The sequence below is a fragment of the Pelobates fuscus genome, chromosome 4, assembly GCF_036172605.1.
Source record: "Pelobates fuscus isolate aPelFus1 chromosome 4, aPelFus1.pri, whole genome shotgun sequence".
Taxonomy (NCBI): domain Eukaryota; kingdom Metazoa; phylum Chordata; class Amphibia; order Anura; family Pelobatidae; genus Pelobates; species Pelobates fuscus.
The window spans coordinates 101,424,854-101,441,216 of record NC_086320.1 but is presented as its reverse complement, the minus strand read 5'-3'; the positions used below and the strand labels follow the sequence as shown (position 1 = coordinate 101,441,216).

At 42.7% G+C, this 16,363-nt stretch overlaps 1 protein-coding gene across 2 annotated transcripts in view; it reads right to left on the bottom strand.

Moving 5' to 3' along the window:
- NOL4 (nucleolar protein 4) overlaps positions 1-16,363 on the bottom strand; it is a 305,245-nt gene that overhangs the window by 179,515 nt on the left and 109,367 nt on the right. For both annotated transcript variants that reach the window (XM_063451430.1, XM_063451431.1), the window contains exon 2: positions 2,422-2,571. In XM_063451430.1, coding sequence (XP_063307500.1) covers positions 2,422-2,571 — 150 coding nt within the window. The remainder of the gene's footprint in view (positions 1-2,421; positions 2,572-16,363) is intronic.

The window sequence follows — 16,363 nt, the reverse complement described above, 5'->3', positions numbered from 1 at the left end:
AGAACACCTGTACACAACATAGTTGCGTAAAAATTCCTAGAAGGGTTCTGTCCCCAAACCATACTTCTTACTAAAATCCATAAAAATAAAGTGTCTCTTTATGGCCACTGCAAAACAAGTGTCATTATATAAATTGTCCATTTAAAACATAAATATAAAAAAAAATTAAAAATATACCTACCACTGAATGCCCCTTTGTTTTGCACTTTTCCTGATAATCCATGCCCCGACCAATTCTGTCTTTACTTTGCACCAGACATTTGCTTCTCTATATAGACAAATTATGATGATGTATCTACACACAGGGGCAGGCTGGGACGGGGGGCAGGGAGACAACTGCCCCCCAGGCCGCCCTAAATCCAGGGACGTCCGCATCCAGCAAAAAACGGAAAGATCCAAATCCCCTGCCTCTAGCTTGGGACTCTTTTAACTTACCTCTCTCCCTGCAGCCTGCAGCCTGTGGAGTCAGCCGGCCTCTCCTGATGATGTCAGGAGGAGGGGGAGTGACTTCCACTGCTCTTCTCACAGGACCGCTGGGGAGTCTGGGAGAAGAGCAGAGGAAGTAGAGCCCCCTCCTCCTCACATCATCAGGAGAGTCCGGCTTCACTGACTGCTCCTGCTGGCTGCTGCCCACCCCTCCCAGGCCTAAGGTAGACTCAGGGAGGGGGGAATACACTTTAGTTTTTTTTTGTTATCCCCCTCCTCAGCCCCTGTCCCCCTTCATTAGCCCTGTTCCCCCCTCCTCAGCCCCTATCCCCTTACTCAGCCTCTGTCCCCTCCCTCATCCCCTGTTCCCCTTCCATAGCCCCATCCCCTTGCTCAGCCCTTGTCCCCCTACTAAGCCCTTGTCCCTTTGCACAGCCCCTGCCCCCCTTCCTCAGCCCCTATCCCCCTTCCTCAGCCCCTGTCCCCCTTCCTCAGCCCCTGTCCCCCTTCCTCAGCCGCTGTCCCCCTTCCTCAGCCCTGTCCACCTTCCTCAGCCCTGTCCACCTTCCTCAGCTCCTGTCCACCTTCCTCAGCCCTGTCCACCTTCCTCTGCCCCTGTCCCCCTTTCTCAGTTCTTGTCGTCCCACTTTCTCAGCCCCTGTCGTCCCCCTTTCTCAGCCCCTGTTGTCCCCCTTTCTCAGCTACTGTCTCCCTTTCTCAGCTATGTCCCCCTTGCTCAGCCCCTGTCCCCTTGCTCAGCCCCTGTCCCCTTGCTCAGCCCCTGTCCCCTTGCTCAGTCCCTGTCCCCCTTCCTCAGCACCTGTCCCCCTTCCTCAGCCCCTGTCCCTCTTCCCCTTTCCTCAGCCCCTATCCCCATTCCTCTGGCCTAAGGTAAGACTCGAGGAGGGGGGACTACACTTTCATTTTTTTAATCCCCCTTCCTCAGCCCCTGTCCCCCTTCCTCAGCCCCTGCCCCCCCTCCAGCTCCTGTCCCACTTTCTCAGCCGCATACTCCCCCACCACTGCACTCATAACATCCTCACTACAGCTCCTCTCCCCGAATTGCAACCCATATCACCCACACCACAGCCCCTTTCCCAAATTTTAGCCATCAACCTACTTATGCCCCTATCCCCCCAATTACAGCACATACCCTCCATTACAGCCCCTGTCCCACCACTACAGCCCCTAGCCCACTACTACAACACTGTCCCCTTACTCAGCCCCTGTATATTGGCTTTAAAAGTGTAAAGTTTGGGAGTATGTGTGTTAATAAGTATGTCTATGTGTGTCAGTATGTCTGCCTGTGTGCATCAGTATGTCTGTGTGTGTGTGCCAGTATGTCTGTGTGTGTCAGTATGTCTTTGTGTGTGTGCCAGTATGTCTGTGTGTGTGCCAGTATGTCTGTGTGTGTGTGTGTGTGTGTGTGTGTGTGTGTGTGTGTGTACCAGTATGTCTGTGTGTGTGTGTGTGTGTGTGTGCCAGTATGTCTATATGTGTGCTAGTATGTCTGTCTATGTGTGTGCAAGTATGTCTGTGTGTGTGTGTGTGTCAGTGAGTGAGTATGTGAGTGTGTCTGTCAGTGAGTGTGTGTTTGTTAGTGTGTGCCAACTCAGCAAGTGTGTGTGTGCACCTGTCAGTGAGTGTGTCTGTTTAGGTGACTGCACACCCTTTCAATAACATGGGGAAGGTGTTTTACTCTTTTCTTGGTGCAATGGGCTACTTAACTTGGATTTGCCCCCCAGGTCTAAGGCTGCCAGCCCTCCTCGTCTACACAGTATATGACTACTGGTTTATTTCCTACCTTATTTATCTCTAATGACAAGAATAACATATTGGCAGGTCTAGTGTGGAACCAACATAAAGGATAGCTCAACCCAGACCATCAGCAGGATAGTCATATGAACTCCTCCCACCATTTCTCGAAACAAAACTTTCTGCAAACACGCAACTAAACATGTGCTAAGAAGTATAAACGTCAGACTTTGTACATACAGCTTTGTAAGTCCTTTTTTGTCCTGCATGTTTCCGGATTTGTTCTCCATTAGGCCCTGTTTCCACGTGCATGGAATAAATGATGTCAAAGAAATCTTCCACCACTGCTACTCTTCTCAAGGACAGCTTCTCTTCAATGCCCACTCCATCCTAAGACACGAAGAAAAAAGCATGATGAGTGAAGGCAGCCTGACGTCATTCAAAGCTTTGAGCATCTTAAGGCAGAACAGGGCAATCTGTGTTTAAATCCTAACCATTTATCTGTTGGGAGGGTTGGGAGAGGGCACACTGTATACTGTGTGGTTCGGTGGGTTATTTCTTCATCCAAGGTAGCAAAAAGCAAAAGAACATATCAATGTCACCTCTGGTGTTCACATATGACTCACTCAAGATCAAAATAAATTGTAAATTACACAGATATCTTCACCCACTCAATAATACATTAAAAAAACAAAAACACCAGAATCCAGACTGTTGCGTTGTGACAAATGTCATGTGAAGCATATTTAAAGTTTTAATAACATCCTGTTTGTGGTTAGAGTAACCTTCGCAGGTATGGTACCTTTTTTTTTTTTAAAGGAAAACGTATCCGTATTCCAGCACTGAGGCCAAGTTCTACATTCAGCCTGATCCATCTCCAGTGGTACCACTCTCACTCACTGCATGGGAAGGGAGGTCAGCAATGATGGGCTGAGGAGATGACTTGAATTGCATGGCTGGGGGGATTGCATGGGTGGGTGGTTGGGGCATTAGGGGAAGGGGGAATGCACAGAATGAGCTTTTGCCAGGCTAGAACTTTCATTCAAGCCTGGAAATGACATTGTTGTAGATGGATTTACACCTCTCGCAGGTCGGTGCTTTAACTATTTACAAACTCCTAGCACCATGACAACTTCAAATCACTTTAGTGGTCATTGTGCTGGGATTAACCTTTTAACAATGGGAAAAAACAGTCTGCATGAGCAATAGGATGGACAGCAATGTACAAAAATAAACATTTTCACATCTGTGTGTTGATAACTTCATCTGTACAGTTTCTGTGATTTCCCTGCAACATAACCAATGCATGGCACATTAAATACGGCAGGGGTTAACTGAGCTGGAAAAAAAGGTGTTATGAGGTTATTGAAATTTGGAACTGCCACATTAAAGAGAGATTTTAAAAATCTATTAGTTTTATGCACATATATATTATATCTCTATATATATATACTGGCCTGTAAACTTAATGCAATATATACAGTGTTTTACATAGTGGGTGCAATAGGAACTCAGTCCACCTCCTCCTTCATACAAAGCATTTATTGATAAATGAAAATGGAATGTATGAGGGCCATATTAATACCTATGTCACTTGAGAATTAAATATATTAATATGTGCAGTCAGTGATACAACACTGCCATCAAGCATCAAACACACATAACACAGCCTAACTTCAATGCACATCCATTAGCAAGAATGCAAGACGGGATCTAGAGCTTAGCCAAGCAGGGCATTATTAAAACAAATAGAAACACAACAGAAGAAGGCATCCAGAATAATAATTTGAAAGAGAAAAAAAAAGATAATCGGTAGAGATTGCAAAACATAACGGATAAAGGTCATATGTAATATATATTTGTGGTTGATGTCAGTGGATCTTGACCTCTGAAGATGCACTTGTTCAGCACATGGGAATTAAAGAGATAGTAAAGTTTGCTTATAAAATTATCCAATAGCAGCAACCTTGAAAGAAATATCAAACAAAATTATCCACTTGTGATTATAGATAAATTAATACAAATGTGATCAAATCGGTTTCCATTTTTGTGACATTCTAAAATATTTAATCCATAATAGCTCATTTTTGCTTTTAATGCAATTGCTCAAATTCTATGCACACTCAAGCTCGCTGAAGTGCTTTATGTGTAAAGAGCGTATCCACTTTTTTCATTTCACAAAAAGTAGAGATCTCAATATGTGGCAAAGATGCCTCTGCCACGAGTTCCTGGAGGAGACTGCTGGCTTGCCTCCTGCCCAGAGACTATGGGTCATGTACAAGACCTGGTAAAAGACTTTGTTTGTGTTGTTTCCCTTTATTGTTTCGGGAACTGAACAAACCCACGAACTGCAGACCACCCGCATGTTTGTTAAACCCTATTGACACATTAAATAGCGATTCACATCTCAGTATTCTAAGTGTTCGTCTGGGTGGCCGCCGTTCGTTTGCATAAACACGTGGTGGTGGCCATCTTGTTCGCATAAACGCAGGCAACAGTGTTTGGTCGTCGAGTTCATGGAACTAAACCGGGACACTTTAACTCGCGAACACCGCTGAACTTCCATTATCGCCTGCATTCGTTTCTTTACATCTTAGAAGAGCACAGTTCGGTGGAATCGTTCACATAAATCAGGTGAACAAGCTCCACATTACAACTATGGACTACGTTCGGTAGTTTATTCATTTTTTGTACTCCCGAAGGAGACCGACCACTACTCCTGATTCTATGGAACTATTCTGGGCAGGCGCCTCGTGTGCGGTCGGTCAAAACTTTACCCCGGGGGCGTTTCGGCTGTGTTTGTGGGATCTGAGCGCACAACATATCCAAAAAGCGCTCAGATCCCACAAACACAGCCGAAACGGCTACCCGTGGATATAAGACTTGGGGGGTACATGGTTGTATTATGTATGTTTTGGGGGTTATAAAATATGGTAGAGGAGGCGAGACCCCAGCCAAGCTGCGGCGGCTAGGGGCTGGAAGTGCTTATGGTGTCTTGGCGAAGTGCTTATGGTATCTCGGTGGTAACTAGGAAGCGTGTTTGGCGAAGGTACCCAGTCAGGGGAACCAGGCGGTCCGCCACACAATAGATATTTGCATGTTTATAAATTAACAATGTAACATCTCCCTGACCCTCAATTAGAGAATTGTGTATCTCTTGCTTCCTCTCAGCCCATTTACCTATTTTTCTGCTTTCTCCATCCCTTCAGAATGTCTTTTTTCTCCCCAGCCCCTCTGTGTTTCTCTTTCCCCAAGCACCTGGTCTCTGCCCAGCGGGTCCCCTTCAGCTCCTGGTGTTTCGGAGCCAGGTGCTGATGCCACTGATGAACTCATGGTCTATGGAAGATGCAGCGAGACACATCCCCCTCTTCCTGGCATGGAACCCCAGCAGTAATATCACTGTCAAATTTTGCAAAGTCCCCAGACGGTGACAGTGCTGCTTTGTTTGCACTATTTATAATTGTGACTTGTTCAATGTACAAATTCATTAAATGACAGTTAAACAGATGAGCAAAGTGTCACATTTCTAGAACACTTATTGGGAAATGTACGTAATTGTTTGGGAACTTAGCTCAGTTTCTACATTCTGCCAATTTATAGGCTTCCTGGCACAGAGGGGCTTTATATGATATAACCCCTCCCACACTGTATGGGATATTGCATAGCTGAATCTGCAGACTCCTGCAAAATAGCATTAGGAATAAGGGAGGTTGGAGGACATTTCAGGACATATTTGCAAGCTGAAATAGTTCATTGCAATTTGACTGCCTTTTAGTATTTACTTCATGTGGTTATTAAACCCGCACATCCACAATGTTTGCTTTCTATTGGCAGTTTTAAAATTCAATTTTCCAAAACCATGAGTAGGTGCATTACACTTTCCATACGCCAGGTATTGGCCAAATCTAGTCTATGTCCCAAAATTCATATGTTTGCTTCAAATCCAATATTTTTGTACATGCATGAAATACTGGGAGACAATAAATATTACATACACATGATATTACATGATGAGTTTAAAGGGACACTATAGTCACCAGAACAACTAAAGTTTAATGTATTTGTTCTTGTGAGTATAGCATGTCCCTGCATGCTTTTCAATGTGAACCCTGCCTTTTTAGAAAAAGGCAGTTTTTACATTACTGCCTAGGCACACCTCCAGTGGCAGTCACTCAGGCGGCCACTAGAGGTGCTTCCTGGGTCAGTGCTGCACAACGTGTTCTGCGTGGAGGCGCTGAACATTCCTCATAGAGATGCACTGATTCAATGCACCTCTATCAGGAAATGCTGGTTGGCTCCGCCAATCCAATGCTTTGCTATGGAATGATTTTGATTATGTCAGCCAAGGAGGCAGATCGGGGGCGGGGCCACCTTCGGCTGCAATACAGGTGAGGTTTTACTGTGTTTAAGTGGGAAAGGGGGGAATTGGCCACCTAAATAGTGTTTTTAACACTGTAGTGTCAGGTATGCCCGTTTGTGTTCCTGTCCCTATAGTGTTCCTTTAATGTTTGGCACCCATTACTTAGGAAAGTTCTATTTACTTGAATATGTGTGTTTGGGGAGAAATCCCTCCCTTTAAGAACTATTCAGTGAGCATTATACTTTCAGTTTAATTATACATGCGGATATTCCTGAAAGGATGAGGATCTGTAACATTGTTTTGAACTTTAATATGGGTGTGTGTGTTCTTTTTCAATGTAGCACTGTACAATTTATCAGTCCTTGACTGCTTGCCATAGCGAATGATCTGCGCAGCTGATAAGAGCGAGAAAAAAAGTGTGTCAAATCTAAGAAATGTGATTAACAAGGTTCAGCTGCAAATACTTCTCTGAAAATTGCGAGAGATGCCACTGCTAATTTTCTTTTAAATAGCATTTTTAGATGAAACTCATTGCTATGGGATCTCACTTAAAGCCCTCACAGTTTTATACTGTTACTAATTTTCTGATGTTTAACAGCGAAAAATAAAATAAATCTGTCTTTTCTATGTGCCTTTGAATGGCTCCCTCTTTAAATGATAATGTCACAGTAGTGGGACCATCAATGCCTTCAATGAGTATTTCAATCTTTTAAGAGGTTCTAAGTGGGAAAATGTTGAGGGATCCATATCCACAATGTACAGGGTTTATTCACTAAACTTTAATTAATATCCAAATGTCAATATTCAAGCTGATGTAGCAAAGTTGTGATTAAAACTGGGATGGTGTCATGCATACGAACAGCTACTTTTGCCAAAAGTTTGGCATTTTGTATATACGTACAATTAAGAGTTTAAAGAATAAATCCTTAAAGGGACACTCCAGGCACCTAGACCACTTCTGCCCATTGGAGTGGTATGGGTGCCAACTCCCACTACTCTTAACCCTGCAAGTGTAATTATTGCAGTTTTTTATAAACTGCAATAATTACCTTGCAGGGTTAACTCCACCTCTAGTGGCTGTCTACTAGCCAGCCACTAGAGGGAACTTTCTGCTCTATAGCACAGATTATCTGTGCTAGAGCGTCACTGGACGTCCTCACGCTGTGTGAGGACCTCCAGCGTCGCTCAAATCCCCATAGGAAAGCATTGAAATTCGTTTTCAATGCTTTCCTATGGGGAGCGCTAATGCATTAGGTCTCCTCGGCCGGTGGGCGGGATCAGTCTCGCCAACCGGCCGACGGAGTAAGAAGGAGGAGCGGCGCGGAGGAGGAAACAGCGACGAGGGACATCGTCGCTGCCTCAGGTAAGTGACTGAAGTGGTTTTCACGCCTTCAGTAACTGAGGATTGGGGGGTGGGAGGGAGAGGTGACCTCCAGTGCCAGGAAAACTGATTGTTTTCCTGGCACTGGAGATTCCCTTTAAGTATCATACAGTCAGAAAACATACGTTAACTTTTTATTTCTCAAAAAAACAAACAAAAACACAGAAGCTTCATTACACTGATGTCACCTTATAATGAATGTGTCTCTCTGTATAGGCAATCATTTGATGTGGCTTCATAGATATGTCAGGGTCCCTGAACAGTTTTACAAGCTGTTTATATCATAACATCAATTATGCTTCCTTCTGTGACATTGTAAATAATGTTTGCATCATTAGTGGTTTAACCCTATTCAAGGCAAACGAAAAAGTGTCACAATTACAAAGAATGTACATTACACTGGCCATCAGCAGGTAAAGTTAGTTGGGATTTTTTATGGCTATGTAATAAAACTTGACATATTGGAGAGACTTGCCTAAGTAGTGTTCATAGTATATGTTTAAATGAGATTCTATCCATATGTTGTGCTAGTAGAATTAAATTGGATAAACCAAAATATGTTTAACTAAAGGTAGCATTACAGTACACATTCTCATTACATATGCTTAACTACATTGTACAATTCATTTTATTTTTTACACCTAATTTTGTTAAAGGGCATATAGTGGCACACAGAGTTGCTGAATATGTTGGCGCTATGTAAATAACGGTAATTGTACATATACAGTGCCTTATGCTTTGCATATACCAAAGCAGTTAAGAAAAAACAAATAATTTAAATAACAAATTTGCCTTAAACTTTTAAATCAGATTTATCCTTAAAGGACCACTATAGGCACCCAGACCACTTCTGCTCAATGAAGTGGTCTGGGTGCCAGGTCCCCCAGGTTTTAACCCTTCAGATGCAAACATAGCTGTTTCATAGAAACTGCTATGTTTACATTGAGCGTTAATCCAGCCTCTAGTGGCTGTCTCCTTGACAGCCGCTAGAGGTGCTTCTGCGATTCTTACTGTGAAAATTACAGTGAGAAGACACTGGACGTCCATAGGAAAGCATTGAGTAATGCTTTCCTATGGGCAGTTTGAATGCGTGAGCGGCTCTTGTCGCGCATGCGCATTCAGAGCTGACGTCGGCAGGGGGAGAAGAGGTCACCAGCGCTGAGGGAGCCCTGCGCTGGATTAAGGTAAGTGGCTGAAGGGGTTTTAACCCCTTCAGCCCAGCGGGAGGGGGGGACCTAACAACCTTATAGTGCCAGGAAAACGAGTTTGGTTTCCTGGCACTATAGTGCTCCTTTAAATTACAAAACATTACATGTTTTTGCTCACGTGTCTGCGTTTGAAATATTTCACTAATTTATAACCACTCAGTTCCTGGAAGGTTTGTAAAACTAGTTTAACACAAACATCTGGGCTTGAAAAATGACTATACTTAATGAATTTAATAATGTCAATCTCTTCTGATGGCGTTATTATGCAATTTCCTTTGTGCATTCCTGGCCTGGAACATTATTATGTTATGAACGCTCTTGGCCTCTTTATTGGAGGCCCTGGGGGGTTATTTATGGGTAATGTATATGGATACTTTACTGAAATTGGGATTTGTGCACCAATAACAGAATGGCCTATAGACGTACTGCGTAGTTAGTTAAAACATCTTCAAACGTTTCTTGTTTTATTTGTGTTTGTATATTTGTGTGAAAGTGCTTGTTTGGTGGTTTAAAAAAAAAAATGTCAAAGTGACGCATGTCCCTTTAATCTTAATCTCTTTTGAAATTTAAAAATCCACATCGTTCTGGTGTTATCATTGTGTCTTTGTACAATATATGAATAGGAAACTAATTTAAAAAATACCGGTATATGTATTACGCTATGCTAAAAATTATACTACTCTTAATGCAGTGATAATTTTTCAATGGCAAAATATTTGAAATATCTGCATGCATTTTTGTATTTCTCCATTATGTACTGTACATTCACAAAGCATTAGAACATTTTTCAAGAAATATATATGGGAGGGGGCGTGGCCAGCGGAGCAACTGACCAGATGAGTTTATTCAGAGCTCCGGCTCCATAGACTCTAATTATAGATAAAAAGCCACGAAAAAGGCCAAAAACAGGAACCGAACTGTGCTTAATACCACCACAATAGAGATGGGGCGCAAAAATCACAAATCTACCTACTCAGAAAGCCTTTACCAACCTGACATCTGCAGATCCATCGACGGGCCGAGGCCTCAGGCCCAATCCAAGATGGCTCCCAGCAGACCACGAGACTCCAGTATTTCGGAGGACTCCGAGGGGGAAGACGGATCCGTGGCCTCACAGGCGACTAGCGGAGTGCACCACAGGGCAGACTCGGACGCCGACACATCCCCAGCCACTAAAGGGGACATTAAGAGGCTGCTCCTGGACCTCCGAGCAGTGTGGAAATCAGACCTAACCGGAGTACAGGCGGAGGTCGGCGCACTGGGTCGCCGTATAGACGACGTAGAAACCAGAGAAGGAGAGAGAGACAACCGGCAACTTGAGACCCAAGCACAGCTGGAAACTATGGCCGAACAGGTTCGGAACCTGACTAGAACAGTCACCGCTCTCGAGACTAGGCACCGCAAAAGAAATGTGCAGATGCGAGGGATACCAGAGACTGTGAACCCGGAGGCCCTAATGGACTTCGCTGATAAGGTTGCCAAGGCTTTGGGCGTGCGGGGGAATGACAGGGCACCTCCTCTGCTGACGGCATTCAGGGTCCGGAGGGCCCCAACCGCTCCAGCGGACGCACCACGAGACACAATAGTGACAAGAGACATCGCGGTCAAGATGGCCATCCTAACCCGATCCAGAAGCCAAGCGTCTGTGACAGTGGACAACTGCCAGATAAAAATATTTGAAGACTTACCTTTTGCAGTATTGGCAGAACGACGCCGGTTCCAACCGGTCACCAGAACATTGCGAGACCATAATGTCAGATACAGGTGGGGAGCGTCCGGAACCTTGGTGGTGCCCCACGGAGAATCAGTGCTGATCCTGTCTGAAGGAGAGGACCCTGCGAAACTCCTGAACATGCTACAGCTACCTCCCACGGCACTGCCAACACAAGGAGCAACTGAAATTGCTAAGGACCTGACCACGACACCGAGAGGGGTGACTCGAGTTGGAGCCCGCAACACTCCACAGAAGGGTCCGAAGGAAGGAGAACAACCCCCGTGAATAAGAGGGTAGCCCCGCATCCTGCCCAGGTACTGCACGGACAGCATGAGAAATCTAGTGCCTACCCTGTGGCCCAATGGGACCTGACTTTATTTGTCCTCTGTCCTTACCCCTGATGACTCATCCCTGTTAACGGAAACCTTGCACAGAGACAAACTTGCTATGAAAGCAGCTCATTGCTGTCCCTCTACCGTTTTACCGCTTTAACATGTTGTTCCTCACTTGCCGAATGTTCTTGTCGGCAGGGACTGGTTTCATCTCTCATTCCTCTGTTGTGAATTTCATTTATGTATATATGGTAATAATTACAATGTTAGTCGTACAAATGCACAGGGAGGGAAAAGACATGCAGCAACACAACATCAGGACACCCCCGTATTCCCCCCAAATAACATACCAGGGCGCATACTATCAAGCCTGCTGCTCATAACCTGGCTTAAGCCGGCAAGCACATTGTAGCCCAGACGGACTCAACATACCAGTTGAGAACAGCACTTACCCCCTACTTAAAACTACAGACATCTAGTTACACGTAACAACCACTTAACAGGCGCCGACCACGCTTTATTCAAAGACCCTAACTAGGGGCACACTAAGAGCCCTCCCTTGATCCCTGGGGAGGGGACCCAGAGGCAACCACACGACAACGACAATACTCACATACCGACTCATTATTGAAAGACCCATGATAGGGTGACGTTGCCCGAGTAACCTACAGCCCACTCAACATGACTGCCTGCATTCGCTGCAGGACACACTTCAGCTCTTGTCTGCATACCCAACGGGCCTGACCCGTTCGGCCCATAGAATTACCTCCTCTATATGAGGAGAATCTAACAAGCAAAGGCCGAGGCACGAAACACATACTCGGTACACAGACCCATAGGTTTACCCTGGACCCACTGTTTGATCTCAACCATCAACGGCTCCCTCAGAGTTAACTCACAAAGACCCTAGCTTTTGTAACTACGTAGACAGTTAGCAACACATGTTTACATCTAATGTTAAGACCTCAAGCACTATTATTACGGTTCATGTATGAAACCTGATTGTTCTTTATGTCTTTTTATGCCAATGCATGATTACTTTTCAATACTCTAAATCAACAAAAACAAAGTGCACTCTATCCTGCAATACTGAAACGTGTATATATATTTGCACTTTCAAAAATAAAGAATTTAAAAAAAAAGGAAATATATATGTGTATATATATATATATATATATATATATATATATATATATATTTAAAAAGCTTTATCCATAATGCAAAATAATGCAACACTTTTCTGCCACATATACACACAGTTTTTTGTGTTATTTTTCATAGGATACGGTTTCAGGAAATATGATTTAATTATAAATAAATTTAAACAGGCATAAAGAAAGTTTTAATCACAAAAATAAAATAAAATGGTATATTTTATGAATATGCTTACAAATAGCATAATTAACGTCAACATATGGAGAAATAAAATGTCAAAAGTTTACCCAGTGCCCGTTGTTTGAAGCAAACTTCCAGTATCTGCTTCTTCTGCAGTTTAAAAGGACAAGACATGCTAAATTATTCTCAGTCAATCCTTTTCTATTAGAACTCTACCCAGCAAAGCTTTATCATGATCAACTGTCTGTTTAGTATCAATATCACAAGTAACCTGTATTCTGCAGGATTTGTACCATGTCTACCTAGGGTATACAGGTCATCCCAAAGAACACTGTCAAGGTGTTTTGCAAAAGTGGGAATTGTAGGGAATTCAAAGTGAATTCAAAGTGAATTTCAAATTTAAAGGGACACTATAGCCATCACAACAGCTTTAGCTTAATGAAGCAATTTTGGTGTATACATAAATCATGTCCCTGCAGTCTCACTGCTCAATTCTGTGCAATTTAGAAGTTAAATCACTTTGCTGATACAGCCCTAGGCACACCTCTCTGCATGTGACTTACACAGCCTTGCTAAAGACTTCCTGTAAAGAGTCATCTAATGCTTACACTTTCTTTATTGTAAATTCAATTTATTTTAGAAGGTGTCTTGTGCAATGTTAATAACGTGTGAGAGTTCAATTTACAGACCAGGAGATAAAAACTTTTAAAGTAACTTACATCTGATTGAAAATGAAACCATTTTGTTTGTGGCGAGGGCTGCATAAACAGAAACAAATGGATTTAACTCTTAAATGGCAGTGAATTGATTTGTTGACTATAGTATTACTCTAAGGTCAAAATAGCTGAATCAGAGACATTTTCCTGCTAAGCTATACTTTAAGTTCAGCTACTTTGGTCTTCAATTTGAAATCACCTTTAAATTCACTTTGTGTTCCCTGCAATTCCTACTTTAGTGAATAACCCTGTACAAGAGTTCCGGAGAAGTTATTTAGGAGAAAATAACCGTGTACACACAGCATACAATCGTGTATGGGTTATGGGTATATTGTACATCCCCAATGAAATTTTATAGCTGATAGGTGGGTATACAGCTCGCGGGATTTCTTCACACCACTCAAACTAAGCAAGATACCGGAAGGAGACAAAATACAAATAATGAAATGCACCATAAAAAAATGAAAGGAACTGTAAATAGATCTTATTTAACATATATGTAGACTAATAGAATTTGCCAGTGCTGTCTTTTACTATTCCAAAAATCCTAAACTTTATGAAAAAAAAAAACAGGCAATATGACTTGCAGACAGACACGAAAAAAACACCTGAGGCATTCTAATTCCCAGTTGTATTATGATGGTGTCTTAGGGTATGGAAGCAGTCAGAATTCACTGAATTCAGCCATCGCCACTGACAAAAATATGAACGAATGAGAATAATCTAGTGGCAGTTCACGGTCTGCTATAAAATGTAGACTTTCTACAGCAATAATAGCAAAAGAAGGTACAGTTTGTAACTTTTGTCTACATATTTGAATTTCCCTAGATGTGTTCTGTTACAAAGTCAGAAATATATATATCCATATCAAAATGATTATTTGCTAAAAAAAAAAAAAAAAGTTCTGGCGATTTGAAACCAATTTATCAGAATTTATGCCAATATGACAAAGTTTGATAAAGCCTCCAAATCATCTGAGTGGGGTCATTTTTCCGACTCGAATATTTTGCCCATGAATGTGCAAGGTTCATTTTCGGGAATCATTGTTCATTGAATAAATTACCCCAACATATTAGAGATCGGAATAAGGCAGCTTCCATCAACTTGCCTGATCTGTGTAGATGTCACCCCAGAAACTGCAGATCCTGAGTATCTAGAGATTGTCTGCAAGTATAAGACATTCAAAAGGAGAGTATATATACATTTATACACATTTTATCTGTGTGTTTTTAAACGCAGTGTCTCCATAATGCATCATAAAATGCGGTTCAGCTCAAGTACAGCAAGTGTTTGAAAAGTCTTGCCAATATTTTCACCAAACCAAAAACACTTCTATTGTAATGACTGTGAGCCTTCCATAGAGAGCTACGATATGTACCTCCTATATTATAAGCAAAATTACAAAAAAGATTAATCTACTTGATTCTGTCAGTCAAACTACGTTTTTATACTTATAGCGTTACTCTCAGGTCTCCCCCTCCCCTCCCCACTCCCCCCCCCCTGCAAAATGAGTATTTCACAAAGATAAAATCTTCATGAAATACACATAATGACTGTGTAGGAATTTTACTGAAATTCCAACCTAGTCCAAATATTTACTGAAACTACTCTGTCTCAGTATATTTCCTAAACCTGTCACTATGCTGAGACTACTCTGTCTCGGTATATTTCCTAAACCTGACACTATGCTGAGACTACTCTGTCTCGGTATATTTCCTAAACCTGACACTATGCTGAGACTACTCTGTCTCGGTATGTTTCCTAAACCTGTCCCTATGCTGAGACTACTCTGTCTCGGTATATTTCCTAAACCTGTCACTATGCTGAGACTACTCTGTCTCGGTATATTTCCTAAACCTGACACTATGCTGAGACTACTCTGTCTCGGTATATTTCCTAAACCTGTCACTATGCTGAGACTACTCTGTCTCTGTATATTTCCTAAACCTGACACTATGCTGAGACTACTCTGTCTCGGTATATTTCCTACACCTGACACTATGCTGAGACTACTCTGTCTCGGTATATTTCCTACACCTGACACTATGCTGAGACTACTCTGTCTCGGTATATTTCCTACACCTGACACTATGCTGAGACTACTCTGTCTCTGTATATTTCCTAAACCTGACACTATGCTGAGACTACTCTGTCTCGGTATATTTCCTAAACCTGACACTATGCTGAGACTACTCTGTCTCGGTATATTTCCTAAACCTGTCCCTATGCTGAGACTACTCTGTCTCAGTATATTTCCTAAACCTGACACTATGCTGAGACTACTCTGTCTCGGTATATTTCCTAAACCTGACACTATGCTGAGACTACTCTGTCTCGGTATATTTCCTAAACCTGTCACTATGCTGAGACTACTCTGTCTCGGTATATTTCCTACACCTGACACTATGCTGAGACTACTCTGTCTCGGTATATTTCCTAAACCTGACACTATGCTGAGACTACTCTGTCTCGGTATATTTCCTAAACCTGACACTATGCTGAGACTACTCTGTCTCGGTATATTTCCTACACCTGACACTATGCTGAGACTACTCTGTCTCGGTATATTTCCTACACCTGACACTATGCTGAGACTACTCTGTCTCGGTATATTTCCTACACCTGACACTATGCTGAGACTACTCTGTCTCTGTATATTTCCTAAACCTGACACTATGCTGAGACTACTCTGTCTCGGTATATTTCCTAAACCTGACACTATGCTGAGACTACTCTGTCTCGGTATATTTCCTAAACCTGTCCCTATGCTGAGACTACTCTGTCTCAGTATATTTCCTAAACCTGACACTATGCTGAGACTACTCTGTCTCGGTATATTTCCTAAACCTGACACTATGCTGAGACTACTCTGTCTCGGTATATTTCCTAAACCTGTCACTATGCTGAGACTACTCTGTCTCGGTATATTTCCTACACCTGACACTATGCTGAGACTACTCTGTCTCGGTATATTTCCTAAACCTGACACTATGCTGAGACTACTCTGTCTCGGTATATTTCCTAAACCGGACACTATGCTGAGACTACTCTGTCTCGGTATATTTCCTAAACCTGTCACTATGCTGAGACTACTCTGTCTCGGTATATTTCCTACACCTGACACTATGCTGAGACT